Source organism: Mixia osmundae (genome assembly GCF_000708205.1).
Source record: "Mixia osmundae IAM 14324 unplaced genomic scaffold scaffold_5, whole genome shotgun sequence".
In the NCBI taxonomy this organism is placed as follows: Eukaryota; Fungi; Basidiomycota; class Mixiomycetes; order Mixiales; family Mixiaceae; genus Mixia; species Mixia osmundae.
Window position 1 is genome coordinate 316,273 of NW_014575559.1, and position 25,763 is coordinate 342,035.

At 55.8% G+C, this 25,763-nt stretch overlaps 13 protein-coding genes across 13 annotated transcripts; 7 read left to right on the top strand and 6 right to left on the bottom strand.

The window, feature by feature from the left end:
* Nucleotides 1–35: 35 nt before the first annotated feature.
* Nucleotides 36–2,527, bottom strand: L969DRAFT_94405 (uncharacterized protein; the record flags this gene model as incomplete). The annotated part of the gene is made up of 6 exons (XM_014712460.1): nucleotides 36–1,648; nucleotides 1,698–1,809; nucleotides 1,863–2,071; nucleotides 2,128–2,242; nucleotides 2,298–2,437; nucleotides 2,497–2,527. 6 exons carry the CDS (start codon nucleotides 2,525–2,527, stop codon nucleotides 36–38), a joined length of 2,220 nt encoding a protein of 739 aa, XP_014567946.1.
* On the top strand, nucleotides 2,449–3,469 carry L969DRAFT_440662 (uncharacterized protein). The gene has a single exon (XM_014712461.1). It carries the CDS (start codon nucleotides 2,615–2,617, stop codon nucleotides 3,155–3,157), a length of 543 nt encoding a protein of 180 aa, XP_014567947.1. The 5' UTR covers nucleotides 2,449–2,614; the 3' UTR covers nucleotides 3,158–3,469.
* A 60-nt stretch (nucleotides 3,470–3,529) lies between these two features.
* Nucleotides 3,530–5,885, bottom strand: L969DRAFT_94407 (uncharacterized protein; the record flags this gene model as incomplete). The annotated part of the gene is made up of 5 exons (XM_014712462.1): nucleotides 3,530–3,955; nucleotides 4,037–4,081; nucleotides 4,167–4,678; nucleotides 4,728–5,619; nucleotides 5,883–5,885. The coding sequence occupies 5 exons, from the start codon at nucleotides 5,883–5,885 to the stop codon at nucleotides 3,530–3,532; spliced, it is 1,878 nt and encodes a 625-aa protein (XP_014567948.1).
* L969DRAFT_440665 (uncharacterized protein) lies at nucleotides 5,881–8,880 on the top strand. Its single transcript, XM_014712463.1, has 3 exons — nucleotides 5,881–7,597; nucleotides 7,654–8,592; nucleotides 8,643–8,880. The coding sequence occupies exons 1-3, from the start codon at nucleotides 6,183–6,185 to the stop codon at nucleotides 8,809–8,811; spliced, it is 2,523 nt and encodes an 840-aa protein (XP_014567949.1). The 5' UTR covers nucleotides 5,881–6,182; the 3' UTR covers nucleotides 8,812–8,880.
* A 69-nt stretch (nucleotides 8,881–8,949) lies between these two features.
* L969DRAFT_17261 (uncharacterized protein) lies at nucleotides 8,950–10,094 on the bottom strand (the record flags this gene model as incomplete). Its single annotated transcript, XM_014712244.1, has 2 exons — nucleotides 8,950–9,453; nucleotides 9,504–10,094. 2 exons carry the CDS (start codon nucleotides 10,092–10,094, stop codon nucleotides 8,950–8,952), a joined length of 1,095 nt encoding a protein of 364 aa, XP_014567730.1.
* Nucleotides 10,095–10,251: 157 nt separating this feature from the next.
* On the top strand, nucleotides 10,252–12,407 carry L969DRAFT_17262 (uncharacterized protein; the record flags this gene model as incomplete). The annotated part of the gene is made up of 2 exons (XM_014712245.1): nucleotides 10,252–10,631; nucleotides 10,682–12,407. The coding sequence occupies 2 exons, from the start codon at nucleotides 10,252–10,254 to the stop codon at nucleotides 12,405–12,407; spliced, it is 2,106 nt and encodes a 701-aa protein (XP_014567731.1).
* A 173-nt stretch (nucleotides 12,408–12,580) lies between these two features.
* L969DRAFT_74407 (uncharacterized protein) lies at nucleotides 12,581–13,518 on the bottom strand (the record flags this gene model as incomplete). Its single annotated transcript, XM_014712464.1, has 2 exons — nucleotides 12,581–13,409; nucleotides 13,463–13,518. 2 exons carry the CDS (start codon nucleotides 13,516–13,518, stop codon nucleotides 12,581–12,583), a joined length of 885 nt encoding a protein of 294 aa, XP_014567950.1.
* A 419-nt stretch (nucleotides 13,519–13,937) lies between these two features.
* On the bottom strand, nucleotides 13,938–15,821 carry L969DRAFT_49223 (uncharacterized protein; the record flags this gene model as incomplete). The annotated part of the gene is made up of 6 exons (XM_014712465.1): nucleotides 13,938–14,244; nucleotides 14,292–14,456; nucleotides 14,506–14,599; nucleotides 14,648–15,606; nucleotides 15,656–15,740; nucleotides 15,797–15,821. 6 exons carry the CDS (start codon nucleotides 15,819–15,821, stop codon nucleotides 13,938–13,940), a joined length of 1,635 nt encoding a protein of 544 aa, XP_014567951.1.
* A 78-nt stretch (nucleotides 15,822–15,899) lies between these two features.
* On the top strand, nucleotides 15,900–18,134 carry L969DRAFT_74411 (uncharacterized protein). Its single transcript, XM_014712466.1, has 5 exons — nucleotides 15,900–17,154; nucleotides 17,204–17,304; nucleotides 17,362–17,620; nucleotides 17,670–17,835; nucleotides 17,888–18,134. The coding sequence occupies exons 1-5, from the start codon at nucleotides 15,940–15,942 to the stop codon at nucleotides 18,070–18,072; spliced, it is 1,926 nt and encodes a 641-aa protein (XP_014567952.1). The 5' UTR covers nucleotides 15,900–15,939; the 3' UTR covers nucleotides 18,073–18,134.
* Nucleotides 18,135–18,163: 29 nt separating this feature from the next.
* L969DRAFT_87290 (uncharacterized protein) lies at nucleotides 18,164–20,683 on the top strand. Its single transcript, XM_014712467.1, has 3 exons — nucleotides 18,164–20,119; nucleotides 20,175–20,326; nucleotides 20,374–20,683. The coding sequence occupies exons 1-3, from the start codon at nucleotides 18,223–18,225 to the stop codon at nucleotides 20,506–20,508; spliced, it is 2,184 nt and encodes a 727-aa protein (XP_014567953.1). The 5' UTR covers nucleotides 18,164–18,222; the 3' UTR covers nucleotides 20,509–20,683.
* L969DRAFT_94415 (uncharacterized protein) lies at nucleotides 20,571–22,371 on the bottom strand (the record flags this gene model as incomplete). The annotated part of the gene is made up of 5 exons (XM_014712468.1): nucleotides 20,571–20,753; nucleotides 20,801–20,968; nucleotides 21,017–21,242; nucleotides 21,302–21,940; nucleotides 21,992–22,371. 5 exons carry the CDS (start codon nucleotides 22,369–22,371, stop codon nucleotides 20,571–20,573), a joined length of 1,596 nt encoding a protein of 531 aa, XP_014567954.1.
* A 107-nt stretch (nucleotides 22,372–22,478) lies between these two features.
* On the top strand, nucleotides 22,479–23,250 carry L969DRAFT_48627 (uncharacterized protein; the record flags this gene model as incomplete). Its single annotated transcript, XM_014712469.1, has 2 exons — nucleotides 22,479–22,752; nucleotides 22,808–23,250. 2 exons carry the CDS (start codon nucleotides 22,479–22,481, stop codon nucleotides 23,248–23,250), a joined length of 717 nt encoding a protein of 238 aa, XP_014567955.1.
* A 294-nt stretch (nucleotides 23,251–23,544) lies between these two features.
* On the top strand, nucleotides 23,545–25,415 carry L969DRAFT_87293 (uncharacterized protein). Its single transcript, XM_014712470.1, has 6 exons — nucleotides 23,545–23,682; nucleotides 23,729–23,840; nucleotides 23,892–24,126; nucleotides 24,174–24,548; nucleotides 24,596–24,612; nucleotides 24,657–25,415. Exons 1-6 carry the CDS (start codon nucleotides 23,593–23,595, stop codon nucleotides 25,007–25,009), a joined length of 1,182 nt encoding a protein of 393 aa, XP_014567956.1. The 5' UTR covers nucleotides 23,545–23,592; the 3' UTR covers nucleotides 25,010–25,415.
* Nucleotides 25,416–25,763: the final 348 nt, after the last annotated feature.

The window sequence follows — 25,763 nt, forward strand, 5'->3', positions numbered from 1 at the left end:
CTACTCAGACGAGAAGCCGGCTCAGTGCATAGAGATCATATCAACGAAGAGGGTACATGACTGAGCGGCTGTCCTGACGAATAGCTAGCCTGGCCAGTCTGTTGCTGCTTCAGCGCTGCGCCAAACGACGAGCTCGGCTCGAATGACGGCCTGACGCCGGTCAACTGGCTGCCGAGCGTCGATGCTCGGAACGGGTTGAAAGTACCCGTCTGCTGCGGTACTATTCCGTTCGACTGCGCTGGGCCAGCTTGCCCGCCAGGTAGACTCTCTGCAAGCGAGGTGCCGAAGCTCGAAGTAGGCTTGAACGGCGTCACGGACGAGCCGCCATAGCCGGTGGGCTGAGCGGTGAGCAGGCTAGGCCGCTCTGCTGGCTGCTGCTGTACAGGTGCAGACAAGTTTGTAGGAGCAAAGCTGGCAGATCCATTGCTCGTCGCTTGCGGTCGGTTGAACGAAGAAGCAACATCGGCAAATAGTCCGATACCGCCCGTCTTCTGCGACTCGAGAGGCGCCGCTGCCTGGCCTGTCTTCATCGCTTCTTGCTTCGCGACAAATGCATCGAACGCGGACAGCGGTTTTGCTTCGCTTGTAGACTGATTAGGCTCCTGCTCTGTCGAAAATTTGGCCCAGGCGTCTGCAGCAATGGCATTCATCGACGGCTGGGCAGGCGCCTTGGGCTGTGGCAGTTCGGTGCCAGGTGGAGGTGCAAAGGGATTGCGAGAACCAGTAGGCTGATACTTGAGCGGCGCCTGTGTTGTGCCGTTGCTCACCGGCGCATTCGCCGGCGCAGCCGCAGGCTGAATTGGCGTATTTGTTTGAGATCGCTTGGGCGGCAAGAAAGGCACGCTGTTGGGTACGAATCCTGTCGTCTGAGGCTGGAGTGCTGACAAGTTGGGATCCTGAAGCGGCTGTTGCTGTTGCATTTGCAAAAAGGGATTATATCCAGTCGGTTGAGGCGCTATACTTTGCCTGAAAGGATTATAGCCCGTGATCTGAGGCTGCATAAACCCATTGCCCATAGGCTGCTGCATGTAACCTGTTTGTTGAGGCGCAAATGGCATCTGTTGAGGCTGCTGCCAGGGCATAGCAGTCTGCTGAGGTTGAAACGGCGCGTAGCCGGTCTGCTGGGGCTGCACGAATCCAGCCTGATTTGCCATGAAAGGATTATAGCCTGTCTGCTGAGGGTATATAGGCTGAGATGGTCCGGCGACACCACCGAAAAGCGTCTGCTGTTCAGATTCTATCGACTCGAAGAAATCGGCGATGGCTTGATTGCCAGCCGGCTTCGGCGCCGAGCTCGTCGCGGTGGGCGCAGGTGCAGCGGCAGCTTTGCTGGTCGCGGTACTTGTTGTCGCTGTCTTTGTCGATGTGGTCGTGGACATAGATCGAGCAGGCACGCCGTCTGAGACCTGTTTGCTCTGTCTATATTCTGTGCGGTTCTGTTCAAAGTTTGGATCTTCTAGGTATTCCTTCAGCGAGCCGGCGAGCGAGACCGGCGCATGTCGTAAGTTGGGGACAGATATCAGTAGGATATTGGCAAGCTTTTTGGCTACGCTGAGATAGGTCACAACTTTCTCGGTCTGGGCGCAGAAGCGGGTATAAATCTTGAGTGCCGTCTCGGCGTCAGATTTTGACATCTCAAAGTAGTGCTCTGCCCCTCATTGAGCTTCCTATGTGCTTTCACGAAGCGCGTCACTGACCTAAGACATTGATGACGCCCTCGTTGACGGCTTGGAACATGTTGAGCAGATCCTTGACGAGTAGCCTGAGCGCAGTCATCGTCACGTCGTCGCCCGTATCGTCAAGATAGAACTACGTTTCATCATGTGTAAGTGTCTATGAGTCTGGACGGGCAAGAGACGCGCCTTGCAGTCAGTCAGCGAGTCCATCACTTTCTGTAGGAGGCTGGTCTCCCTGAGCAACCCTTTGTCGACGGTGAGCGTTCTCAGTCGGTTACAGGCGCCCCGTTTCTCTGCTTTGTCCCTGATCATGTCGTACTTGAGCGCATTGTACGTTTTGAGCCTTCGCTCGAGGTATGAGGAGTAATGGGTCAAGTTCTGTGGCGAGTCGATTCCTGCCGGCGGGACTTCTTACTGAGCAGATCGATTGCGCAGGCGGAGGCAGACTGACCTCGTGTGACCTGATCCAACCCGAGAACATTATTCCTGGATAGGACGTCGAGAACAGCCGACTGATTGCCGGCAATGAGGAACGTATGGATCACTATCAGCGTCTTGAAGACAACCTGCTTTGCCGGCGTGCTCAGCTCGAGCGTGATCACTGTCTGCTCGTCCACGGACCGAGGAATTAGGATCTCGCAGCCGGACCGACAGCAGTCGGGCAATCTCCTCGAAGCCATAGGCCCCACCAGAGAAAGTGGCAGCGATGAGCGGGTCTGTGTATTTAGGTTTTGGAGGTGCATGCTTTGGCTTGGTCGCTCCTGCCGACGTCGTCTGTGAGCAACTCGCTGCGATGCGCACTGCGCCCGTGTTCACTGACCTTTGACGAGCTTGTCGTACTGGCCCGACATGACTGCAAGGGGCCCGTTGCCGTTCGTTGCTTGCCTGTCGCGTCAATGTGGTGATGTCACCGACCTGGCAAGTCTACTGAGCGGTCTATGCCTGCCCGTGGCGTCGCTATCGTGCTGCCGTTCTGCATCGGCACACCACCAGATCCTACGCCAGTGCCCGCAGTCACGTCAGGTCAAGTGCACTTTGCTCCAAACCCAAGTCAAGGCCGATCCAACGAAGCAACAATCCACTACTTGATCGTCTCCTCACGCAAGCACAAAGATCGCTATGTCTTGCCCAAAGGCGGTGTAGAGACTGCAGATCCTAGCATCGCTTCAGCAGCTCTGCGCGAGGGCTACGAAGAGGCGGGTTTGTGCGTCAGCTCCGATAGAGCGATCGTCTCTGTCGGCGAGCCCATAGACGATGCTCGCACAAAGTCAGATGGCTCGCCTAAAGCGACATACTACCCGCACATAGCCGTAGTCAGTCAGCTCGCCATGGACTGGCCAGAGCGTCATGAGCGCGAGCGCGTCTGGGTCGATCGCACGCGAGCACAGTCACTGACGAGCTGGCGAAAAGGAATGCCTGCCATATGGGACGCCTTTCCTGCCGAATCGGAGTTGCGCAGACTTGCCGCCAGCTTAGTCTGAGCCGGAGTATGTTCACAGTCAATCCTGACATCAATGAAAGATTCGCATGCTCAAAGTCTGATTCGGTCGGCTGTGGATGGGACAATGCGATCATACAGTCTGCAGCAGCACGCGATTGATTCGATAGCAGGACAGAGTGCGACGTGATCACTGTCAGAGACACTGTCAAACGCGCTTGAGACTCTGCGCGTTGAGCAAGACCGTCGTGGGACATCTCAGCCGCAAGTTAGGCGTTAAAAGGTGCATAAGTCCCAAAGCCGGTACGAGCTACGTCTGCATACGAGGCGAAGCATCATTGCTCGCTAATGGGTACTCGGTGATCTTCTCGAGGTCACTGAGAAGCGTACTTCATCTGTCTTGATGTGCTCATGATCATGTTGAGATCATCCCCGTAGATGCATCAAAGGGTGCATTCATAAGATTGCGCAGATACCGAGTGCGAGCGAAAGTGACAAGCAAGTGTGATAGCTCGTCGATGATGAGTCTGCCGATTCTGCCGCGTTGTGCGAAACGATCCGCAAGCTCGTTGCCCAGTGCGCCAAAGTGTCCGGGTATGTCGCGCAGGATGACGCGAACGTTCTGGTGCCTGGCTGGCAGTTCGATGTGAGGTGCCTGTCTCGCCTGATGCAGTGCTGCACTCGAGTCTGTGACGATGTACACCTCCTCTACGCCGTCAAGAAAGCCGTCTTGCGCCAGAACGGCGAGCGCGAGAAGATGAGCGTCGTACTCCGCCAGATTGCTGTCCATGTTCTTGCCGAGACCCAAGCTGCAGCAATACCAGCACACCTTGCCGTGCTGCTATCCGCGTCATTGGCGAAGGCGGCCGACCTCGGACTGGGTTGGCTTGAACCAGACAATCGTTGGAAGTCCGCGACATACCCCAGATTCGTCGTTGGGAGCGAGACGACGCTGTGCACGTGGCTGCTTCGACGCTTACACGCATCTGTGCTAGTCTCAATGTACTTGCTGGTACTGCATGAATACAGTATTGCACGAACACTCAGTGCACCAGATCGAGTTGTCGAGCCCAATAGAGTAGCAGTAAATCGTAGATGATCTTGATGCTGCCGCAGATGACAAAGCTGTGGTTCAGACGGCCTTGCGATGCCAGATAACCACTTAGACTGGGCCCGATGGCAGAAGCGAGCGTTTTCATAACATTGACCGTACCCATGACGCGTGTGCGAGACTCTTTAGGAATAGCGGCTGCCAAGAATGCGAGCTTGGGCGCAGCATCCATCGTGGCAAGCGTCATACGAGCGAGCAAGAGTACGATCGCTAGCTGGAGCTGCGTGGTGAAAGCGACACAGATGGTCATGAACTGCGCAGGCAAGTGCGTCCAGACCATCGTGTTGACGAGTCCGATCTTGCGACTGATAAAGCCGGCAGCGAAAGAAGAGGTGAACGCAAGAATGAAGCCAGCAGAGATGACGCTGGATATTGTCGCTAGGGGTGCATTGAAGGTCAACCGAAGCCAGTAGCTTACGAATGAGGTCGGAATCAGACTGGATGCGAAAGAATCTGCGTCGCATATCAGGCTGGAGCATACCGAGTTTTCCTACAGGCTCACCGAGCGCAAAGAGAGGTCCGATAGTCGCAATGAGACCCAAGGGTGATCTGGCTGGTACAATAGTTGCTGCTTCGACAGAGGATGCAATGTTCTCTACCGAGCTTCTCGCGCTCTCTTGCGCGATAAGTGGTGTGCGCTCGTCACTCGCTGATGGCGCGGTCGCTGGCGCTACGAGAGTATCGGCGCTGGCCTTGGTGTCCTCTAGCTCGGCTGCCACACTCATGGCAAGGGAAGCAACAATTTTGACCACTGCCAGTATGGCGCTGAACGCAAATACAGCTTGATAGGCCTTCACTAGCTGCCAATGATGATCATCAACCAGACGAGTGATCACAAAGCCGGACGTGAGACTGCCCGCAGCTGTTGCGAGCTGTCCGACTGCCTGGTACCAGGTATTGAGATAGACACGCTCGCCTGGTTTGAGGATTTGCGATAGAATGGATGTCTCGAGAGCTGCGAATGGCCCGACTTCGTTGCCGCTCACGCTGATGACGCCCAGAACAGCAGCGATCAGCAGCGGAACAAAGTCCGTTGAGAGCGCGAAGACGACGCCAGACATGCCGAATAGCAAGGAGCCTGCTGCTAATAATTTCCGTCGTCCCAGCTTGTCGGCAGTCCAGGTGACGGTCAGACTGACGAGCACATCACCGAGCAGCGTCAACGAGAGGAATTGTCCGACGAGCTTGTCTGGGAAGCCGAGCAGCCGCAGATGAAGAACCAAGATGGGTGCGATCGAGCCAAATGCGAACATGCGGACGAAGCGCGAGAATAGCAGGAGACATAGGTTTCGCTTGTCATCTGTACTGGCAAAGGCTTGAAAGCCCAATTCCTTGTAGAGAAACATCGGCATTGCGCTGGGATCGACAGACTCCCTTTGCGCGAGACCTGTGGCCTGTGGCGGTACAGCGTCGCGCGTACGTCATGCTTTACGCGTTTGGTCGCAGACAGACTGCCCGAGCCACACGCGAGCGTCAAGCTCAATTTCATTACATCCTCCATGCATCCCAGAGCGCAACGCTCTGAGCGCATAGTCTTCGTCCGCTTCCCGAGATGCAAACTGCCGAGGGGCCACGCGGCTAGATCTGCTTCGTATGCGCTCTCGGTGGCCGATCTACCGGCTCGGCGGTCTGCAAGCACTTAATTCCATTCTCTGACCATCGGGGCCCCTAACATACGGGAATCTGTGAAATCGTGGCTTCAGGAAGCCTATCTCGAGCGCGAGCAACGATCGCGCGTCGAAGGCAAGAGCTGCTCGAACGAGGACTGGCTGAAATTAGACTGCTCATGATGATCTGAGCCCCATCGTGGTCGCAGCCATCGACTCGCTCGGATTGGGTCGGACACTCAGCCTCACCGTGAGAAGCAGAGACGTTCGAATAGACATACCGCGACCATTGCGCGATTCATCATCGTCTCATCTGATCAATCGGACCCAATAGCTGCTCCCTACCAAAGATGGATGATCAGACTCGTCTCGCATCGCTCAAGCGATCTCCGAGCATGTCTGCTTTCAAGCTCACCTCTTCACTGCTCTCGCGTCGTCTTCAGGCCCGATCGGATCCGGGCACGGCGTCAGCTCAGGCTGACGGTACGCCTAGCTCTGCTGTCACATTGGCGGGGGGAGGTTCGTTGAGCAAGATCAACGACTTCATCCTCGCTTTGCCACTCAGCCTAAGCAATCGACTCAGAGCAGCCTCAGAGGACGCCAAACGTTGCTCAGACGCACTCGTTCCATCTTATGTTGTCCCGCCTGCATCGTCGAGAGCGGCACCGAAATCGGCGCAGTCGGTTACACACACGCACTACGAGTCACACCAGCCCAGCATTACATTCTCGAAAGCATACAACGATGTCTCACCGACGATTTCGCCCAAAAGAGATCATTCAACCTCCATCGTCAATTCGCTGGGCTCGCCACTAGACGGCCTCGAGGACTCACCTTGCTCAATCCTGTTTTCGCCCGAGCGCAGGTTCAAGCATGACGAAAGTCCGACAAGTACCTTTGACTCGAGCCTGAAGAAGCCTGTCAGACATGATCGCGGTATGGACATTGGCGACGCTATCGAGGCTGAGTATCCGTTTCCACGTCTCGACATGAGTGAAACAGATCCAGAGCAGCAATCACTTTGTACTGCCCTGCAGAAGAAACCAACGCTGTACATGTCCTGCCGGCTGCCCAATGCCCAAGCGACCGACGATGTAGCCACGAGTCTCACTGCACTCTGGGGTAGATCGCGGCCAGTCGTGCAGAACTCATTCGAAGCAGCTGCACAGGCCAAGTTACAGCATCAGCGCATGCAATCTGAGACAGCATGGATGCACCGACGCCAGGACAGCTCTGGTCTGCGTTCAGATTACAATGCACGCCCGCATGACATGGCCTTTCACTCGCTTCAGACCTTCCTCAACCACTCCCTCGCGGGATCAGGTGGCACACTTTCGGACACCGCTCGCGCCGCTATGCCTTGTAACCTATCACTGGCCCAAGCTACGAAGATGAACGCAACGATGGGGGGCGGAGCGATCAGCAGCTACGGTTTGCCACCGCTCGAGGACGCAGAGAGTGTATACAGCTCGCCCGACAGATCTTCACAGGGTGTCGAGCAGCACTCCAAAGGAGGCTCTATGCTCACACTTTCCGAATCGCCTTTCACGATGCATTCATTCGCCGGTCGTGGCAACATCGTTGGCGATGCCGATCAGGTTGGCCATTTCGTCGAAGCTGGCAGCTACTTTGCCACTGCCACTACTGACAAGGTCTGCGAGATGATCGATAATGTCCTCACTCTGCCTGTCATCGCCCAAGCCGAAGATTGTATCGTTCGCAAACCGCACTACCAGATTGTGGAATATGGCTCTGCAAGGACAAGGTACGAGTTCTTTATAGCTCGAATCTGGAATCTGAGCATTTTCATGATACCTGCAGCTCATGGGGTCTCGCAAGCTTTGTCGTTCAAAAGATCAACAAGGCACTCGACAAGAACGACCAGCCAAGCTACTCGGTCGTGCATGCTGACTGCTCGAGAGAGGCTCTCATAAGTACTGCTCAGCGCGTCTGCAGCGCCAATGACTCCTACCTCTCGCCTGCATGGCTCCACTCACAAGTGCCTAACCTGACAGGCCGTATCTTTCAGAGCTTCGTCACATCGGAATGGGGCACAACCGTCGTACCCGAATCTTCAGTCCACGTCGGTCTCTCGATTTTGGATCTCGAATGGAGTCATACGAATCACTACTGCTCACAGCCAGCCACTCGGGCATTCAATGAGCTCACTGGCTTCTTAGAACTGCGCGCAACCGAATTCATCAAGGACGGTATGCTTTTCGTGTGCTTTGTGCAGCGGTCCGATCTGCCTCCCGCCAGTGTAGCGCGCCCTGGGGACGTTCGACGATGCACTGAGCCACACACACACGAAGACAGCTTGATGGTGCCCTCATTGAATTCAGGCGGTCGTCGCCGTTCTGGCTCGAGCCCTCCGCCGGCGACTACCGCCGTTTGCACAGAACCACAAGTCGACATCTGGCGCGCACTGACAAGCACGCTCACACCTTGCGTACAGCGCTTGGTCAGTACTGGTCAGATCAAGCCAGACACCGCACGCAATCTCCTCGCAGTACCAATCTACCCTCGCTCGCCCCGTCAGACGATCGCAGCTCTCAAAGCTGTCTCAAATCTGTGGCAACTCGAAGCCTCTTGTCTTACTCACGAATCTCACGCTGACAGTCTCGAAGCTGTTGCAAGCGAGCCGAGTAAAAAGTATCAGACCGATTGCCTGTATCTGCTGCACCCTGCCTGTGCCGCTGTACGCTCTGGCGCACTGGACTCGAGCGTCTATGCTGAACACGCGCTGTCGTTTGTCAAACGGTACTGTCTTAGAAGTCTTGCCGTTGACGTCGTATTAATGCACGCTACAGTCTCTATGATCGGCACTTCCGTCAGACGCTCAGACGAACGGGCATGTCTCGGAACAGCGTCGAATGGACCCTTCAGCTGCTGTACGACACGCTGCGCGAGAAGATCGAAGAGGGTGGACTCGCTCGCCTGGAGCTCGAGATTGCCGTCCTGGCCCTCAGGCGCAGGTGAGTATCAGCCGGTCTGTATGTTCTGCTAGCCTTCCTTCTGTATCCGTCTGCACTCTGGAAATCGATGCGTTCGTGCATTGCCTGCGGATTTGGGAACAACAACAGTCTGCTGACGGCCGAGAGCCTTGGTATAGCGTGATCAGAAACAGAGCGAGATGAGCCAGAGCCAGAAGCGGGCGAGCAGGCTGCCTTTGAAGCCCGACAGTCTTTCGTGCTGACTAGAGCTGATCAGGCCATGCCCGAGCGTATCGTACGAGAAGTCCTTCTTGGACGAGTGGACACTGGCAGATTCAAGATCCGCGTCCGTTTTGCGGTGCTTTGAGTCGGCCATCGAATGCGCGAGCTTCCAGCCCGGTTCGCTGATGAAAGTCGGAAACAGCTTTAGCAGCGCGACCAGCTCTGTGTTCTCGTAGTAGGGCGGCAGGACAAAGGTGCGAATCAGCAGTGGCATATCCTCCTGGCGTCTTTGTTGACCATGCGGTGATGGATCAGTAAAAGGATTTGATCCGGGCGTGGTCACTGTTGGTACGCCGTCGATAGAGGCATGACTGAGCAACGCGGTCGATTGGGTCGCATTGTTCTCAGTCACAGGCACACCCGGAAAGCCATGCAAGCTTGGCGATTGCATGCGAAAGCCAATAACCTGCCATCACCTATCAGCGTGTGACCAAATCACAATCGTAAAGCACTGACCGAGACAAGCAGGCGGAGGGCGTCACGAGCAAAAGCAGCTCCGCTTGCCTCGATGAAGACAGCGTCGTCAATGTCCCACTGGAGACAGCGCTGACCATAGCTGTCTGTCGTCTGAAGTGCGAGGACAGCAAAGAGCGAGCGCAGGAACGGTTGCGGTCCGATCATGACTTTGCTCGCGTAGTCTTTGAGGAATGCAGTGAGTTCTCCTCTTCTGACTGTCTTTGCTCGGCTACTGCGCATAGCCTGGACTTCCGTTGCGCTCGTGGACTGGAAGAGCGAGGGTTGATGAAGCTCTGATGGCTTGACGGTCGTCTGACCTGACGGTTGAGCCATCGGTCGCGGCGGGAGTGCGACGGCATGTCTGACCACACTCTCGAGTTCGTAGGTCGGCAGCAGTCTGTGATACTCTCTCCGACGGTCTGCTTCCCGATCTTTGTGGAACTCTGCCCTGACTGAGGCCATCAGGCGGGTAAAGATCATGCGCTGGTGTGGCTCGGCTTGTCGGACTGCTTTGTCCATCTTCTCTCGAGCTGACTCGTTGCCATCGTAGAAGAACTGGCGGCACGACAGCTCAAAGGCTGCCAGATCCATCGTCGCTGCCGATGCTCCTGACCCGGCGTCGCTCGCGTTGGCGCTGATTGGCAAACGCGATCGATTCGCGAGAGAGAGCCAGCTCGAGCTTTGTCTGAGCTGGGGCCCGCCAAAGAGCTCTCAATCCTGCTAGTCGACCGAGCGCAGTGCTGACGAGATGTCAGCGGCACGGCCGGGAGGAGCTCCTCCGGCTGATGACTCGAACAAGATCGTGCTCGAGTACCTCTACCGACGAGGTTACTACAAAGCAGAGCAAGCATTGCGAGCGGAAGCAGCAGGAGGCCGTGCAACAGACTTGGACGAGTTTGCCAAGCGCAATGCGGAAGGAAAACGTGGTCAGGGAGTCGACGAATGGCGCAAGAACGTCAGCCCGGCCGTCTGGGAGGAAGGAGTGACCGCCCTGAGAGACTTCATCTACGGCTCGCTCGATTTTCACCGACCTGAGCTGTTACCCTTTCTGCTACCCATCTTTGTCCATGCCTACATCGACCTCGTCAGTGGAGGCCTCAGGGAAGCAGCAGACTCGCTGCTGAACAAGTGCGTCAGCTTTGCCTGCAAGGCCGACCTGGCCGCTGAGTGTTGAGCAGGTTCCTGCCAGAGTTCAGCGAGACGCATGCAGCACTCATGCGGATGCTTGCGTCGCTCAAGTCGGCTGCCAGCATCTCAGAGTCTGAAGAAGCGATGCGATGGCGGACAGATCGCTACCTCGTCACCGTCACCCAAAGAGCTTGGTCGCTGTTGCTCGGCTGGATGCAGGGCAACAGGATAAGTGCTACTGGAAGAGGCGCAGCAACAGATGGCAGTACCACAGCCGCTTCTGCTTCGTCCAGTACGAATCTGCAAGATCAAGGCAGAGATAAAGTGCTCAGCATCGTCAACGAACGCATCAAACTTCGCATTGTCCCCAACAATGCAGCCTCAAAAGCGGACCTCGCCAGCGGACTAGAGTCAGAAGTAAGGTTACAGAGTCAAAATCAGCATGATCTCAAGCTGGGCGCTGCGCCAAGCGACCCAAAGCTAGAGCGAGAAGTCAGGCGAATCGTCAAGCAGGAGGATGGCGTCACGATGGAAGGCATCACTTCTACCGCGCTCAGTGCGTCAACTTCGGCCGATAAGCCCGCTCAGACCGACGCCGATCCTCCGGTATCTGTCGTCATCAACGGCGTGGAATCGCCTGCAGCGAGTGATATGCCGCCTTACCCAGCTTCCTTCCGTCTCATCGACGTTCGCCGCGAAGTCGAAAAGGTCAGAGAAGCCCGCAAGCGGATCAAGCTCGGACCAAACGCATTCGAAACTAGCACAGTCACAAAGACAGGCTCTGCAGACCTCTCAAAACCAAGCGTCTGCCTCTTTACGCTTCACGACACGGCAGCGAGCTTGATCACCACCCAGATCTCAGAGGACTCTACACTGCTCGCCGCTGGCTTTGCGGATAGCCACATCCGTCTATGGAACCTCAAGGGACAGCCCTTGAGAAGGCAACGAGATGACTTTGATCCTGAAAAGGTGGGCGACGTAGAGAAGATTAAGCGAATGCGTGAGAAAACAGATGTGACGACTCGAAAGCTCATTGGTCATAGTGGGCCGGTCTACGCCATCTCGTTCGATCCCCTCGCCGGACCGGCCGGCCCTCCTCGATACATGCTGTCAAGCAGTCAAGACTCGACAGTGCGCATGTGGTCGCTCGACACCTATTCGTGCGTGGCAGTCTACAGAGGACATCGCGATCCGGTCTGGGATGTCGAATGGGGTCCCAAGGGCGTCTACTTTGCGAGCGCGAGCCGCGACAGGACAGCAAGACTCTGGGTTAGTGACCGCACAGCTGCAGTCCGCATGTTCGTCGGTCATCTGAGCGATGTTGATTGTGTCAAATTTCATCCCAATTCGCTATATCTGGCCACCGGATCTACCGATCGGACTTGCCGACTCTGGGATGTACAAAGAGGGAACTGTCTTCGCGTGTTCCTCGGTCACCGCGGTGCTGTCACTACCCTCGCCTTCAGTCCCGATGGTCAGCTGCTAGCGAGCGCTGCAGAAGATATGCAAATTATCCTCTGGGACATTGCTTCCGGCAAGCAGATCAAGAGCTTTTCCGGTCATGCGACGCGCATTAATTCGCTTTCCTTCAGCAATGAGTCGACGCTGCTAGTCAGTGGCGGCTCAGACTGTTCCGTCAAAATTTGGAACGTCACCGTCGGCTCGAGCGAGAACCGTGCGGAAGGCTACATGGACGGTCTCGCACTCGAGGGCGGCACGCTCAACAGTGCACTGACTCGCGCGAAAGGACCCGCTGCAGCCGTACCTGAGCAGTGAGTTCCTTCACCTCGCCACTTGAGGCGCTGATCCCTTCTTGCCAGGCCTGATCTGGTGTGCAACTTTATCACCAAGCAAACGCGAGTGCTCGACGTCCGCTTCACGCCGAGGAATCTCTGCCTCGCCACCGGCGCTGCACAAAGCTCGGAGCAGCTGTAGATACTCTAATGCATCTACCTCGCCTTACGAGCGAATAAGGTGATGCCAGGCCATACGATCTCGAACGTCTCCGGCGATGCAGGCAACAGGGTTTGGAGCTCACGAGCTACCTGATCTACGACATCGCCTCCGTGTGCCTCGTCATAGTTGTGTGCGGCAGACCATGTCCTGAGATAGCCGGTCAATTGATCGATTGTCCAGTCTAGCTTGAATGCAATGGGATGGTGAGTAGTCGGCGGAGGGGCTGCAACATCGCTCAATGTTGCAGTGATATTGCCTCGGTCGAATTTGCGTCTTTCAAAGCTGCTCTTATCCCAGCCTTGTGTACCGGGAAACGCAATTTCGTCAAGCAGATTCTCGGCAATGTCGCGGCCGGGCTGTTGCCAATGAGGCGCAAGTGTAACGTGCGAGTGCCTTCCGATGATACGACTGACTTCTGGATGCGTTGGCACTTCGCACTCGCCGTAATTGAGGTATGCCACCAGGCCACCTGGTTTGAGCACCCGCAGAAGCTCAGGCCAGACCTTTGAGTGATCAAACCAATGTGCAGCTTGACTTGCCGTCAAAAGATCTACTGAGCTATCTGCAAGACATTCGAGTCGCTCCGCTGAGCTTTGACGGTAGCTTATTCGAGGTGCTGGCGGGTCGGCTTGCATCCCTCGCGAGAGCATCTTTGCCGAGGGGTCTAAACCGTAAACATGTTCGAATGCATTAGTCGACGCTAGCTGTGCAGTGAGCTGGCCAGGACCGCAGCCAAGATCAACGGCTGTTCTGCCACTCTTGGTACTGGGTGTAAAGTGGCCATAGTCGAGGATCTGCTTTACGAGCTCCTTTGAGTATCTCCTGCCGGGTGCGCTTCAGATCATCGCGGCGGACGCGCAAGAAGCCTGGCATACGGTCTGCACGCGAGATATGCCGCCGAATCGAACGCAGCTTTAGCGAAGGAAGTCATGTTTGTGTTCGAGTCACCGTTGCAGTGGTTGATACTCAGCTTTGTTTAATTAGGCTATATATACTGTGCTAGACTGATTCCCGTATCTACTTTCATAGTACGAGAGAAGCATGGCATCCCGTCAGATCTGCCCAATTAAGCCTCGTAACGCCCAGTCAGTAATGCGGTGGGGGACCACGCGTGAATCCTGCGGTAAAGTAGATTTTTGCTCCTTCTCAGAGCTGCCCTGAAGCTATCCCTTTTGCTGCAGGTGGTTCACTGAGTTGCAGACAGCACGAATTGAACTTTTGACGCGATCCTCCAAGGACACGTCCAAAGAAATCCTCGCGGTTGCCTACGCGGCACAAACTCTCTCGCTTACTGCCCAACTCAGGGGTAGTCTGATGATGTGCGTAGAGATGCATTACAGATCGTGTCGTTCACTGGGAGCCCTCATCGGACTCGCCTTCTTCAGTCTCTTCCGGCTGAGGCTTGCTTGCTGCTTTGCTTGGGCCGATGATCTGTGTCAGTAGAGACTGTATCAGACCGGAGCGGATGCTCTTGGGCTTGACTTCGAAAAGGGCCATGAGAAGCGCAGTCGACAAGGCAAAGTAAATCGCTTCGCCGTTTGGAATTGGTTTGACTCGCCTGCGTTTGACTGCAATCTGCCACGCGGACTGGATTGACAATCGGGCAGTATAGATTGCGAGATCGGTCGCACGATTGCGTTGGAAAAGTACGAACAATCTGCGCATACGTCAGCGATTCCAAGTGAAAGATTCTATGAGACTGACCCGGCCAAAAAGCCTTGCAAATACCAACGCTCTTTTGGTAAAGTACGGGGCGATAGATACTTGCCAAAGAGATCGATTGAAGCCCAGGCAGAGCCTATCGCGCCTGACAGGAAGATGCTGCCGCCGAGCGTGGAGGTGACAAAGCTGTAGACTGCATTCTCCGGGCTGATCGCCCTGTCAGCTCGAGTCTTGCGACGGACACAGGGAGACACACTCTCGAAGGACTTTCTTGTAGCGCAAGAGCATGCCCAGACCGCTGAGGATGCTCATGAAGCGTAGGCTGGGCGGTAATTCGGCAGACATGTGAGCTGCACGCGTGTCAGCTACAGCTACACAAGAGATGCCCACTGGCAAACCTTTGAAAGTCTCCCATCCACTAGGCTCGGCAGGATGCAATATCGCACTGACCAGACGTGTATGGCCGGGGTGAGCGAGCATGTCCAGTATTGGCTTGACTGTATCGAATCGGCCATCAGCCGGTAGCATGCTCTTGCCTGCTTCCGGATGCAGCAGGGGACTATCGAAAGCGGGGTACGGTTTCTTGTCGCTGGCAATCTTGGCGATCGTGTTGACAGTCTCTCGAGGCGTTGGCCAGCTGGCAGCGGGTGGCAAAAAGGCCGGTTTGCTCGGAATGTACACCTTGCTATGACCGAGTATAAAGTCAGAGTAGGCCTTGGGGAAGCAGTCGGGATGGAAGACAAAGGCATGCAGGAGTTGGGCATTGCAGAGTGCAAAGAGGATGTGTCCACCCCATAGCAATCGTCGCTCGCGTAGAGTCGCAGGAAGCCATTCGGATTGGATCATGCCATCATAGGCAGCCTGAATCGATCTCGTCAAAGCGTAGAGTACCACCGTGATGCGCCGTTGTCCTGACGCGTCGAGCAGAATGGTTGGTCCAGCAAGGAGGCCGGCCAGCGCAGGCGGCAGATATGGCGAGGAAAGCAGTCTAAGCATACCGCGCGAATAGAGACTGCGCTTCGTCGTTCGCCTCTCTGAGTCTCGGGACACACTCGCTCCTCTCATTCGTGGATATCTTCGAGCGACGAGCTTCGGTAGCGCAACGAGCAAGTAGCGCAACGACAAGCGATAGACCGCGCTGTATGACGCGACAAAGAGCGCCAGACGCATGGCTGACGCTGGCTTGAAGGTCGGCCATCTGCGCTTCAATGCAATGGTCAGAGCATTCTCTGTCACGCTCGTAGCTGCAAAGACGAATGCGAATATGCGAAGTGTCCGCCTCGAGACAGCCGGCAATACTCGTGCAAGCGCATAGTCGTCGTCCGTCTTGAAGGGAACCTCGTCGTGCTCTGTTGGCCTGGGGTCTTGCGTCAGCGTAGAATTAAGCGGGAATTCAGACTGCGTACTCTGACGAGAGAGACTTGAGTAAGGTCGGCTGGTGGCCACGTGCAGCGATGAAGTGAGTGAGCTGCTGGGCCTCACCGGGTGTCACTGTCTGGGCCAGGCATCAGCGTAGGCTCATCAGCCGGGCGTATCAGAGCACGGACAGATATAGTCGAGTGGTTTGACCATCCCTGCAGCCAATCAGGCACAGCAGCGAGGCTGGGCGGCGACGACGACGACGACGACGCGTGAACGAGCACCGACTCGTCGGGCTTTGGCCAGGAAGTCCAGGCCGGGCGAGCAGTAGATGAGCAGGAGGGATGACATCCCTTCCATCTGCGTCACCGTCGAGAGCGCCATCGATGCGCACGGACAGCTCAGTCGAGTGAGAAAGCCAAGCGACTTGTATGCACCCGCAAGCCAATCTGAAGCACATTCGACGCCATTGAACAGCCCTACGACCCACTCGGACAGCTCGAGTCTCGTCCATCTCTACCTGAGAGAGCGGAGCACAACGCCCAATGGCGGTCGTGCGTCCCCGCTGTCCAGTCCTTCAGAGGCCGAAAATGTCAGGGCAACTTATGCCCTGCTATCGAAGACTGGCGTGCCTGGTGACGGCTTCAATCCTGGCATCGAGCTCACGAGAGAGCGGAGAGGTGTCAGCTATAATGCTCGACTGGCGAGCTCAATGCTCGACCGATCCTCGCTGCCGCAAAGTGCGCGCAGCCCATCTCCCAACTCCGGTACAGGCCAACTTCGTCAGCTCATACAGGAAGAAGGCGAGTCAGCCGCCGAGAATGGGAACGCATCCGCAGCTCCAGTGCCAAAGGATGCGGACGCGACGGGCATCGCGCCAGAGGAACTCAAGTTTCTTCAGAACGCAGATCGATTCGGTTTCTTCTCGCCCGCGTACAGTCTAGCTGCCTCACATTTGCGCGTCGCTTGCCTGCCTCCCAAACCGTTCGAAACCTTGCCGCATTCGAATGCGCTGCGTAGCAAGCTGCCTCGACGGTCTGTCAGAGCTGCCGACGGTCCTGTGCCTTCCTCACCCGTCATGTCCTCTCATGAGGATCAGCCCCCGCGCTCATCGCTGCAGGACAAAGAAGGTTTTGCCACCGTACCTCCGGCGGGTGGCTTGTCAGATCTGAACCGGTCTCAAGGCGCATCTACGCCCCGCTCGCGATTGCGTTCTGCTCCCGGCGGCATGCCCACAATCTCGAGGTCGGATTCGCAGAAGATTGCAAGTAGGGAAGCTGCTCGAGCGACGAAATGGCTGGCCATGCTCGAGCCTGCCGAAAAGGATGAGGGTGGCAATGTCATACGATGGAAGCTGAAGGCGCCATTTGCTGTCAACGGCAAAGACCATGCACGCTTTGTCAGGCGTGTGTACAAAGGCATACCGGATCGATGGCGGGCTGCTGTCTGGGGCTATCTCACCGACAGCTTCGCCGAGCGTTCGCTCGATACTGGCAGAAGACCTCGACAAGTCGAAAGCTTACCAGATCTCCAGAAGACGTTCTTTGTGAGGCTCATTGCTTTGCAGATGCCGTTAGTCTGACTTGCTCGGGCAGAATCTGATCGATGTCGAGTCTGAGCTTGATGTTCAGATAGACTTGGATGTGCCACGGACCATTTCCGGACACCTCCTCTTCCACACTCGTTATGGCAGAGGGTCCGTCGCAGCTTTTGTCAGACTATGATCTCGGCTGATCAGAGCTATCTATGACAGGCAAAGAGCGCTGTTCCACGTGCTACACTGCTTTGCATTACATCGACCAGAGACGAGCTATTGTCAAGGCATGGGGCCCATTGCGGCGACCCTCCTCTGCTACTTCGAGCCCGAAAGAGCTTTTGCAGAGCTTGTCAGGCTGCACGATTCGTACGGTCTCGACGATCTGTACTCGCCCGGATTCGTTGGCTTGTCGGAAAGCTTTTACTTGCAGGAGAAGCTTGTGAAGTTATGGATGCCAGAAGTGGCAAGGATTTGCGTAAGCCATTCATCCTTGGCTGCCCATTCGCGTCTGACGAGGCAGACAGGACGCACAAAATGTTACGCCTTCGTCGTATGCCACCAAATGGTACATCACCCTGTTTTCCAACTCGATCGCATTCAGCACGCAAGTACGCATCTGGGACGCCATGACGCTTCACGGTCTCGATGTCCTCGTGCTCTTATCAGTCGCGATCATCTGGTCCCTGCGAGGTGGGGTCTGTCTTGCTAGATAACCGGCAGGGGCTCACGGGCAGTATCACAGATCGGATCGTGCATCCCCAAGCCAATTTCGAGACCATACTCTCTGGCTTGAGCTCATTCTTCATTGTGGAAGACGAGAACGCGTTACTTAGATGGATTCGCAAGGCATTGACGCAGCCGAGATTACGACAACAACTCCACCAGTGGAGACTAGATTTCCGCAACCAGTCCCAAGACGCAGCATAGCATCAGTAGCCCTGTAGCATGTAATTTAATCCTTGGACATTGCAGCGAATGCCTGTGGCGACTTTTGTCGATCTTGTCGCGTGCTTGAGCGCTCGAGCTTGGAGCTTGGCCTGATTGTCGACTGTACAAAGATCTCTAGATCCGTCAACGATGCAAGCCGAAGAGAGGCAGCCATACTGGCAGCTGCGGCCCGGCACTGCAGCGATCAAGGAAGAATACTTGCTCGTTGACCCGTATGCGTTCAAGGCGCTCGAAAGCAAGCGAGCTAATGACGACGATGCTGCCGAGCGAAAGACTAATTATGCGACTCAGCATGCACAAACGAGCAAAGACACAAGAGCGACACCCGGTCAGAATGGAAGCCCAGCTGGTCCCTCGGTCGATGCAGTCTCTGCGCTCGAGACAGTGGCGCCGCTTGCAAGGGGTGGCTCTACAAATGATCATCCTCCTCCTCGCTTAGACGATCGAAACAACCCGCACAAGCGGCCCCGCTTGAGCAAGGCAGAGCTGAAGCGCCAACTCAAAGCAGAGCGAATCGCTCAAGGGGATACTGCAAACGTGAACCGGTCTCGTCGTTTTGCAAAGACAGGAGATGCTATCGAGCTTTGCTTCGCTGTCTCGCGAGGACACAAATGCGAGAAAGGCGACTCTTGTCGCTATTCACACGATCTGAAAGGCTATCTTGACGCAAAGGAAGCGGACCTCAGCACGCTCGACTCGTCTCATGGCCCGACAATCACATCCTGTCCGAGCTATGAAGCACTCGGCTACTGTATTGCGGGCCTGAAGTGTCGTTGGCTGAGTACGCACACAGATCAATCTGGCGACGGCGAAGGCTTCCAGGGCCTTGGATTCACGATCAAACAGGACGACGCCAAGATTCGCGCTGCGCTGTCAGAGGCTTTCCCGAACATCGACCTGCCTGACGTGATCGGGCAGAAGGAGCTAGATCTCCTGACTGCATGCAAGGGCGAGCGCAATGTTGTATCGACCGAGCTTCAGCGAGATATCAAGCAGGGGAAGATGGAGCTTCCGCAATCTGACGCCTACCTGACCAGTATCGGTGCCGAGACACAGGCCATGCGTATGGCTCCGAAGCCTCACAAGGGCAAGGGAACGCAGCAAGATTCGCCGGCGATGACACCACACTCAGAATCGGTTGTCGAGATACATCCAGATGCTGATACGCCTGACGTACCGAGCCGACCAGCAGAGAAGAAGCGTCTTGATTACCGCGATCAATTCTATCTCGCACCCCTCACGACCGTCGGAAATCTACCCTTCCGTCGATTATGCGGCACGTACGGCTCAGACATCCATTGTGGCGAAATGGGGCTAGCATATGACTACTTGACTGGGAATGCGACCGAGTGGACATTAGTCAGGCGTCATCCGTCCGAGCGCAAATTCGGCATCCAGATAGCAGGCAACAAGCCGAATGTCCTCGTATCTGCCGCAGAAGTCCTTGCAAAGACCTGTCCGTCTCTCGACTTTGTGGATGTCAATTGCGGCTGCCCGATCGACCTTGTCTTCAACCGCGGTGCCGGCTCGGCGCTGCTTGAAAAAGCGGGTCAGCTTGGCAAAAGCCTGATCGGAATGAACAGAGTACTGGGCGATATACCGGTGACGATCAAGTTGAGGACTGGCATCAAGGAGAACAACCTCGTTGCACACAAGCTCGTCAGACGAGCTCAGAACGAATGGGGCGTAGGCGCAGTGACCATTCACGGTCGAACGAGACATCAGAGGTACAGCAAGCTTGCAAATTATGACTACATCAAGCGATGCGTCGATGCGCTCCGTGAAGCCAGTCGAGATGAAGATTTGCCTGTCATCCCCATCTTGGGCAATGGCGATGTGTACGACCATCGAACGTACTATGAAAATCTCGAGCAGACGGGCGTCGACAGCATTATGGTCGCTCGAGGCGCTCTCATCAAGCCTTGGATCTTCACAGAGCTTCGAGAGCGTCGCGATTGGGACATCAGCTCTCGCGAGCGTCTCGATGGCATCCGTCAATTGACGGAATTTGGCCTAGAGCATTGGGGTCAGTCGGACTTTGCGAGCAATTCCAGTGGCTGATCAGGCGGCTTACAATGCAGGCTCGGACACACAAGGTGTCAACAAAACTCGTCGATTTGTCTGCGAGAGTCTTTCTTTCCAGTCCCGTTACATTCCTGTCGGCTTGCTGGAAGTCTTGCCGCCCAAAATGACGGATCGAGCTGTCGCCTATCGCGGACGCGACGACCTCGAGGTGAGGCTTCCGCAGGACGATCGCGACAATGCTGATAAATCTCGCAGACATTGCTTTCGAGCGACTCTGCTGCAGACTGGGTCAGAATAACAGAGATGTTCCTCGGAAAGGCTAGCGAGTCTTGGTCTTACACGCCCAAGCACAAAGCTAACGCGTACGATTCGAACGACGCGCAAGGCTGAAAGAGTGTCAAGTAGGTGCAAGTACATCAACAATGCAGACATCCTTCATAGAAACGATTTCGTTATCTGCTTTCCTCGACCACTGAGAAATAGCTTGGGGGAAGATCGACTTGAGGCGCATCCTGCGGCTTGGCTGCTGCTTTGCCGTGTATGCCAAGACTCTTTGTCTGGGTTGCGACAATGTCGACGGGTATCGTGACGAGTGCGGGCGTTCCTGGCGCCGTGGCTTGTACCATGACAACATACTGCTTCTGCGGATCAGCCGTCGTCAGCCAATGAAGATCAGACTGACGGAGACGTGTATGCTAGGTGACTGAAAGCTCGGGACTAGGTGTGCGGGTATTCTGATCGTCCCTGTAGCTTTCTTGGACCATATACCGGTTGTCTCTGGATCTGACGTGGCGAACTTTGCGCCCTTGTCTGCGCCAGAAGAGTGCAAGTTTGCATTCGCAATCAGCGTCTGTTCGCATCACATCAGCATCAGTCGCCGGGCAGATCGACGGCTTGCCTCGTGGGTATCTTGTAAGCCCTGTGCACTGACAGCCGTACGCTGGACAAGCATGACGCGTATGGCGCTGTTGGGGAAATCAGACGTCACTTCTGGATCGCTAGAGGTGATCTTGAGGTAGAACTCGATGCCGTCGGACTCTCGCGCGAACACGGATGGCTTTGGAACGAGCACGACAATTTCGAACCAGGCCTGCTTTGCCTTGAAGACGCCTTTCTTGCACGTTCTGTGAAGCGGAAGATCAGCATTAGCGCTGGCAGCTAGTCAGCTACGAATAAGACTGACAGCTTGCTCTTCCTGCCTTGCCAGCCTGGCGGATCTTCGAGCGGGCCAGGTGCTTTCTGACCGTGTGCGATGGCAAGCTCGCGTAGCGGACTGGGCGCAGGGAGGGGTTGACGACATAGATAGACAATGGGCGCAAATAGGCGCTCATTCGGCCGCAAAAGACCACGACGAGCCAGGGTGAGCTTCATGTACCACTTGACGGATGCGGCTTCCATTGATCTGCCGAGAGCGCCAGGGTCACTGGTTGCCAGTGAGAAGCTGGGTGGGAGGGCAGATCCGTCTGCCAGTCGCTCTGGCAGATCGAATTTGTAGTCGAAATTGTAGATCCCACGAGCGAGGTTCTGGCTGGGATCCGTCTGCTCGTATAGCAAGCGTGATTCTTCGTGGAAGATGAGCTCGGACAGGACAGGATGGCGCCCATTGCCTTGGATACGATAGGCAAGCGTACGGGCCACGCCCTTGACACGTAGTCTGACGGCCGAGATGGGCTCGTCTTTCTCGAGATTGACAATGACTTGACCGGCGATAGATGTCAAGAGATCCTGCACAAAGAGCGGGTACTGATTGGCAGAAGCAGACTGCACTGTCAGCTCGAGTCGTGAGGACTTGCTCGTAAAAGAGTGCTCTTTGAGATTGCTCCTACTTTGCGCATCAGTCAGATGATCTGACAGCGTTCGAGGTCCAACGCACAGGATAGCATTGCGTGTCTCTTCCGTATCAACGACTGACTGTCGAACCTTGGGCGCACGACGAGTGTACGATGGCAGCTCGTCCTCATTCACGGGATCGGCCGCTCGCGATGTCGAGGCAGACGAAGCAGCGGGCGGGGCTACGTCCCGAACAGTCGGCTCTGCGAGCTGTACCTGCCGTGAGTTGCTATCGAGGACTGTGGTCAGGCCAGATTGGATGTTGCGAGCCAGTCGATCACCGGTGTGAGTGATGCCTCTTTCGGCGTTCTGTTGTGCACTCGAACTCGAGCCGGACTGTGAGCTCGGCGAGGAGACTGCATCGACGAGTGCATTCATCGTCGAGGCAAAGGAGCCCAGCATCTCGTCTCGTCTTGACACCATCTTGGCCGCCCCTCGCTTATCGACGTGTGCGATGCAACGCGCTCGTGTCGACGTCGACCGGGCTACTCTCCGACTGGACTGGACTGGCGACTGATCGGCAGGCTCGCATGACATGGGAGGAGGATGTGGCGAGCGCATTGGGCAAGCTAGGCCTGCACGATGAAGTGCAGGTGCAATATGTCGCCGGCATACTTCAGGATGAGGCGATAGATGAGGAGGACAAACGAGATGCCATGACAGGCGTCCTCGCCGAGGTCGAAGAGGACGAAGCGACGCTCAGACCGACACTGGATCATCTCATCAGCCTGTCAGAGAGACACCTTGCTCGATCGAAGGACCTCGAAGCCATCAAACGCGAGCAAGACCTCTTGGCTGCTAGAGGTGTGTCTGTTTCGATCAGTACATCAACGGGGGCTCACGTCTGGTCATGCCGCAGAGAGGACCAAGCAAGCTACAGCTCGCGTGGTCGATGATGAACCCGCTTCCAAGCCAGCGGGCAGGGAACTGACAGAGGAGCAAAGAGCCGACCGCGCGCGTATCCTGGCAAGCTATGCGCTCATCGCAGACGATGAATCCGATCCGGAAGAGAGCGCAGCAGCAAGTGCTCCTCCCGAAGCGACTGCTGACGTCAGCACGCTCAGCAAGAAGCAGAGAAAACGCCTCAAAGACACAGAGGACGGTATCGATCTGCTCGCGAGACCCAACATGAACGTTGCCAGCGTCAGAGCAGCAGAAGAGAAGAAGCGAGCTGCTGCCAAAGATGCTGCAGTATCAAAGTCGATCAAGGACAAGGCCGATCTGCTCAAACAGCGCACGGATCAGGCCAAGCGGAAAGAGGAGGCTCAGAAAAAGGCGGCGCGTGGCGAACGTCGCGCTTGAACTCTTTCTCTTCAGCGGCACCTACGCGGGTTTGCAGGGATTGCGTGGCAGTGGTGAAAGATAGATTTTGGTCTGTCACTCGTCGCACGGCGATGTTTGTGCTCGAGCGGCCAAGCGGTTCATCCGCCTGATGGCTGGCTCCAACAAACCGCGTCATTCATGCACATAGAGGGCTTGCTGCTGTGTTGTCTGTAGGCGCTACCAGAACAATTCCCAACACAAAGTCTGTAGGCTGCTGCAGCCAGCTCGTCATGCTATCTTGCGCATGCCGCGTCGCGATCGCTATCGATTAATCAACGTCAACCACCTTGAGCTCCGCGACCTGCGAGACTTGCGCGGGCGATGGTGAACAGTCGCAGTGCGGCCGCTCAGGCCAGCGATGGGCCGCCTAAGCACATCGTCATTGTTGGCGGCGGCGTCATTGGCACGATGGTACGACCAGTGATGCACGGACAGACAAGCGTTTACAGGGTTGCAGACGAGCCACTATCTTGCAAAGGACATGAGGACGATGCCTCTGGGCAGCACAATCACCGTCGTCGAAGAATGTTCGGTTGCTGCGGGCGCCAGTGGCAAAGCGGGAGGATTCAGTGAGAACAGATGAGCATGGGAGAAGTGTCAATGTCTGACTTTGTGCACAGTCTCTGCGACGGGACATGCTGCTGCGACCTCCAAGCTCGCCGCATTGTCGTTCGAGCTGCATCACGATCTGGCTACCGAGCTGGATGGTGCTCAGAAATGGCAGTACCGTCGTCTGTCTTCAAACACGTATAGTCTCTCGACTCGCAATGTGAAGCCGCCACCAGCGAAGAAGAGCAGGGCTTTGCCCTGGATGAACGAGAGCCTCATTGTCTCCAGCAGCATTTTCGGCGATGTGTAGGCTCGCTTGCATCGACACGTACTGACCCTGACAAGATGAGCAGCACCGAGCAAGCGCAGATCATGCCAAAGATGTTCACGCAATCGGTCATGAGGAACGCAGTCGATTCTCTTGGCGTCAAGCTCGTCATCGCTACAGCCAAAGCGCTCCATCGTGATGCAATGGGACGACCGATCTCTCTCATTGTCGAGGATGCCAATTGTACAGAGACGGAGCTCAGCTGCACTGACTTGGTTCTCTGTGCTGGCCCGTGGACGAGTCGACTTGCTACAAAGCTCCTGGGAACACGGCTAGCGCGGCGCGTGGGTGTCCATGGCAGTCGAGCACATTCGATCGTCCTGCAAAGCATACAGCCCCTGACACCTCATGCCATCTTTTGCGATCTTGCCAGAAAAGATGGTCATTTCGATATCGAGATGTAAGTCCGATTCACTCCTCCTGTGCAACAGCTGATCGTCTGAGCAGATATTGTCGTCCTGATGGTACGTCCCGCGCCAGGTGCCTCGACACGGCTGATGGTCAGCAGACACGGCCTATGTCTGCGGTGATTGCCCGAGCCACATCAACGAGCTCGACCTACCAGAGACGGCAGACGATGTCGAGGTACACGAGGACGCGATCGATTTTCTCAAAGAGAATGCAGGCATCGTCTCCTCGAGCCACCTCAAGGACGCGCCTGTCGCCGTCGAGCAAGCCTGCCTTTTGCCCATATCTGACATCGGCACGCCCATCATCGGCAGACTTGACCCGGGCATCTATGTTGGGGCAGGACATACGGTCTGGGGAATGACACTTGGTCCAGCGACTGGCAAGGTCATCTCTGAGATCGTACAGGGCAAGCCGACTTCAGTACCGATCAAACATCTTGCTCCCAAGTGAGAGATCCCTTTCTTGATCAGTGTAATGCTTGTATCAGAACCACATCATGCACACGAATAATGTGAGAATGCGAGAGTCTGTGCATGCAAGCGATGGGACAATATATAGCGTATTTCATAAACGCAACTCTGGAGTGATGTAGTTTTGACAGCGAAGCCATGCTTAATAGGATCAGGCGGCTGACGCTTGGTGCGTTGCATATTGTTCGGATGTCCCAGGCAGCGCTGCTGCTGTCTTCCTCACTCACTGCGGCTGCGATCCCTGCTACCAGCGAGCCTCCGGAGCGCATCAATGCTTGTCACAACCCTTTCATTCGTTCCTCAGACCACAGCGAACTGCGTGTCAAGGCCTTGCATAGGGCCAGACTTTGCGACCTTCTGAGCCTGCATTGCTGAAGAGCTCGAGTTTTGACGCCGGATCCTGTCGGGTTTCGCAACCGAACTCTGACAAGCGCGCAGGCAGATCACTCGATCTCGGCTTTACAGCGTCTGCGATGCTCGCAAACAGCTGACAAGAGGTCACTTGTGTCTCAGAGCCAGGTGGTACCGACATACCCATCCTCTTGTGTCTGAGTATATATAACAAACTTCTTCTGACGCGCTTAGGCATAGTCGGCCTAATAGCTCAGTTGGTAGAGCACTCGCCTCCAGTTTCCAGTATATGGACGAAGCGATAGCGATAGGTCATCCGTTCAAATCGGGTTTGGGTCATTCGTTTTGTCGAATCTTTTGTCGCTCATGCTGGCGTTGAGGCC

Bases quoted from the DNA above. Each gene is read 5' to 3' on its own strand.
- L969DRAFT_87290 (XM_014712467.1), top strand. From the start codon at position 18,223: ATGCAAGCCGAAGAGAGGCAGCCATACTGGCAGCTGCGGCCCGGCACT. The intron at 20,120-20,174 runs GTCAGTCGGACT...CTTACAATGCAG, and splicing joins ATTTGGCCTAGAGCATTGGG to GCTCGGACACACAAGGTGTC. The intron at 20,327-20,373 runs GTGAGGCTTCCG...TAAATCTCGCAG, and splicing joins GCGGACGCGACGACCTCGAG to ACATTGCTTTCGAGCGACTC.
- L969DRAFT_440662 (XM_014712461.1), top strand. From the start codon at position 2,615: ATGCCTGCCCGTGGCGTCGCTATCGTGCTGCCGTTCTGCATCGGCACA.
- L969DRAFT_440665 (XM_014712463.1), top strand. From the start codon at position 6,183: ATGGATGATCAGACTCGTCTCGCATCGCTCAAGCGATCTCCGAGCATG. The intron at 7,598-7,653 runs GTACGAGTTCTT...TGATACCTGCAG, and splicing joins TATGGCTCTGCAAGGACAAG to CTCATGGGGTCTCGCAAGCT. The intron at 8,593-8,642 runs GTACTGTCTTAG...TGCACGCTACAG, and splicing joins GCGCTGTCGTTTGTCAAACG to TCTCTATGATCGGCACTTCC.
- L969DRAFT_74411 (XM_014712466.1), top strand. From the start codon at position 15,940: ATGAGCAGGAGGGATGACATCCCTTCCATCTGCGTCACCGTCGAGAGC. The intron at 17,155-17,203 runs GTGAGGCTCATT...TTGCTCGGGCAG, and splicing joins ATCTCCAGAAGACGTTCTTT to AATCTGATCGATGTCGAGTC. The intron at 17,836-17,887 runs GTGGGGTCTGTC...GCAGTATCACAG, and splicing joins GATCATCTGGTCCCTGCGAG to ATCGGATCGTGCATCCCCAA.
- L969DRAFT_87293 (XM_014712470.1), top strand. From the start codon at position 23,593: ATGGTGAACAGTCGCAGTGCGGCCGCTCAGGCCAGCGATGGGCCGCCT. The intron at 23,683-23,728 runs GTACGACCAGTG...ACAGGGTTGCAG, and splicing joins GCGGCGTCATTGGCACGATG to ACGAGCCACTATCTTGCAAA. The intron at 24,127-24,173 runs GTAGGCTCGCTT...CAAGATGAGCAG, and splicing joins AGCAGCATTTTCGGCGATGT to CACCGAGCAAGCGCAGATCA.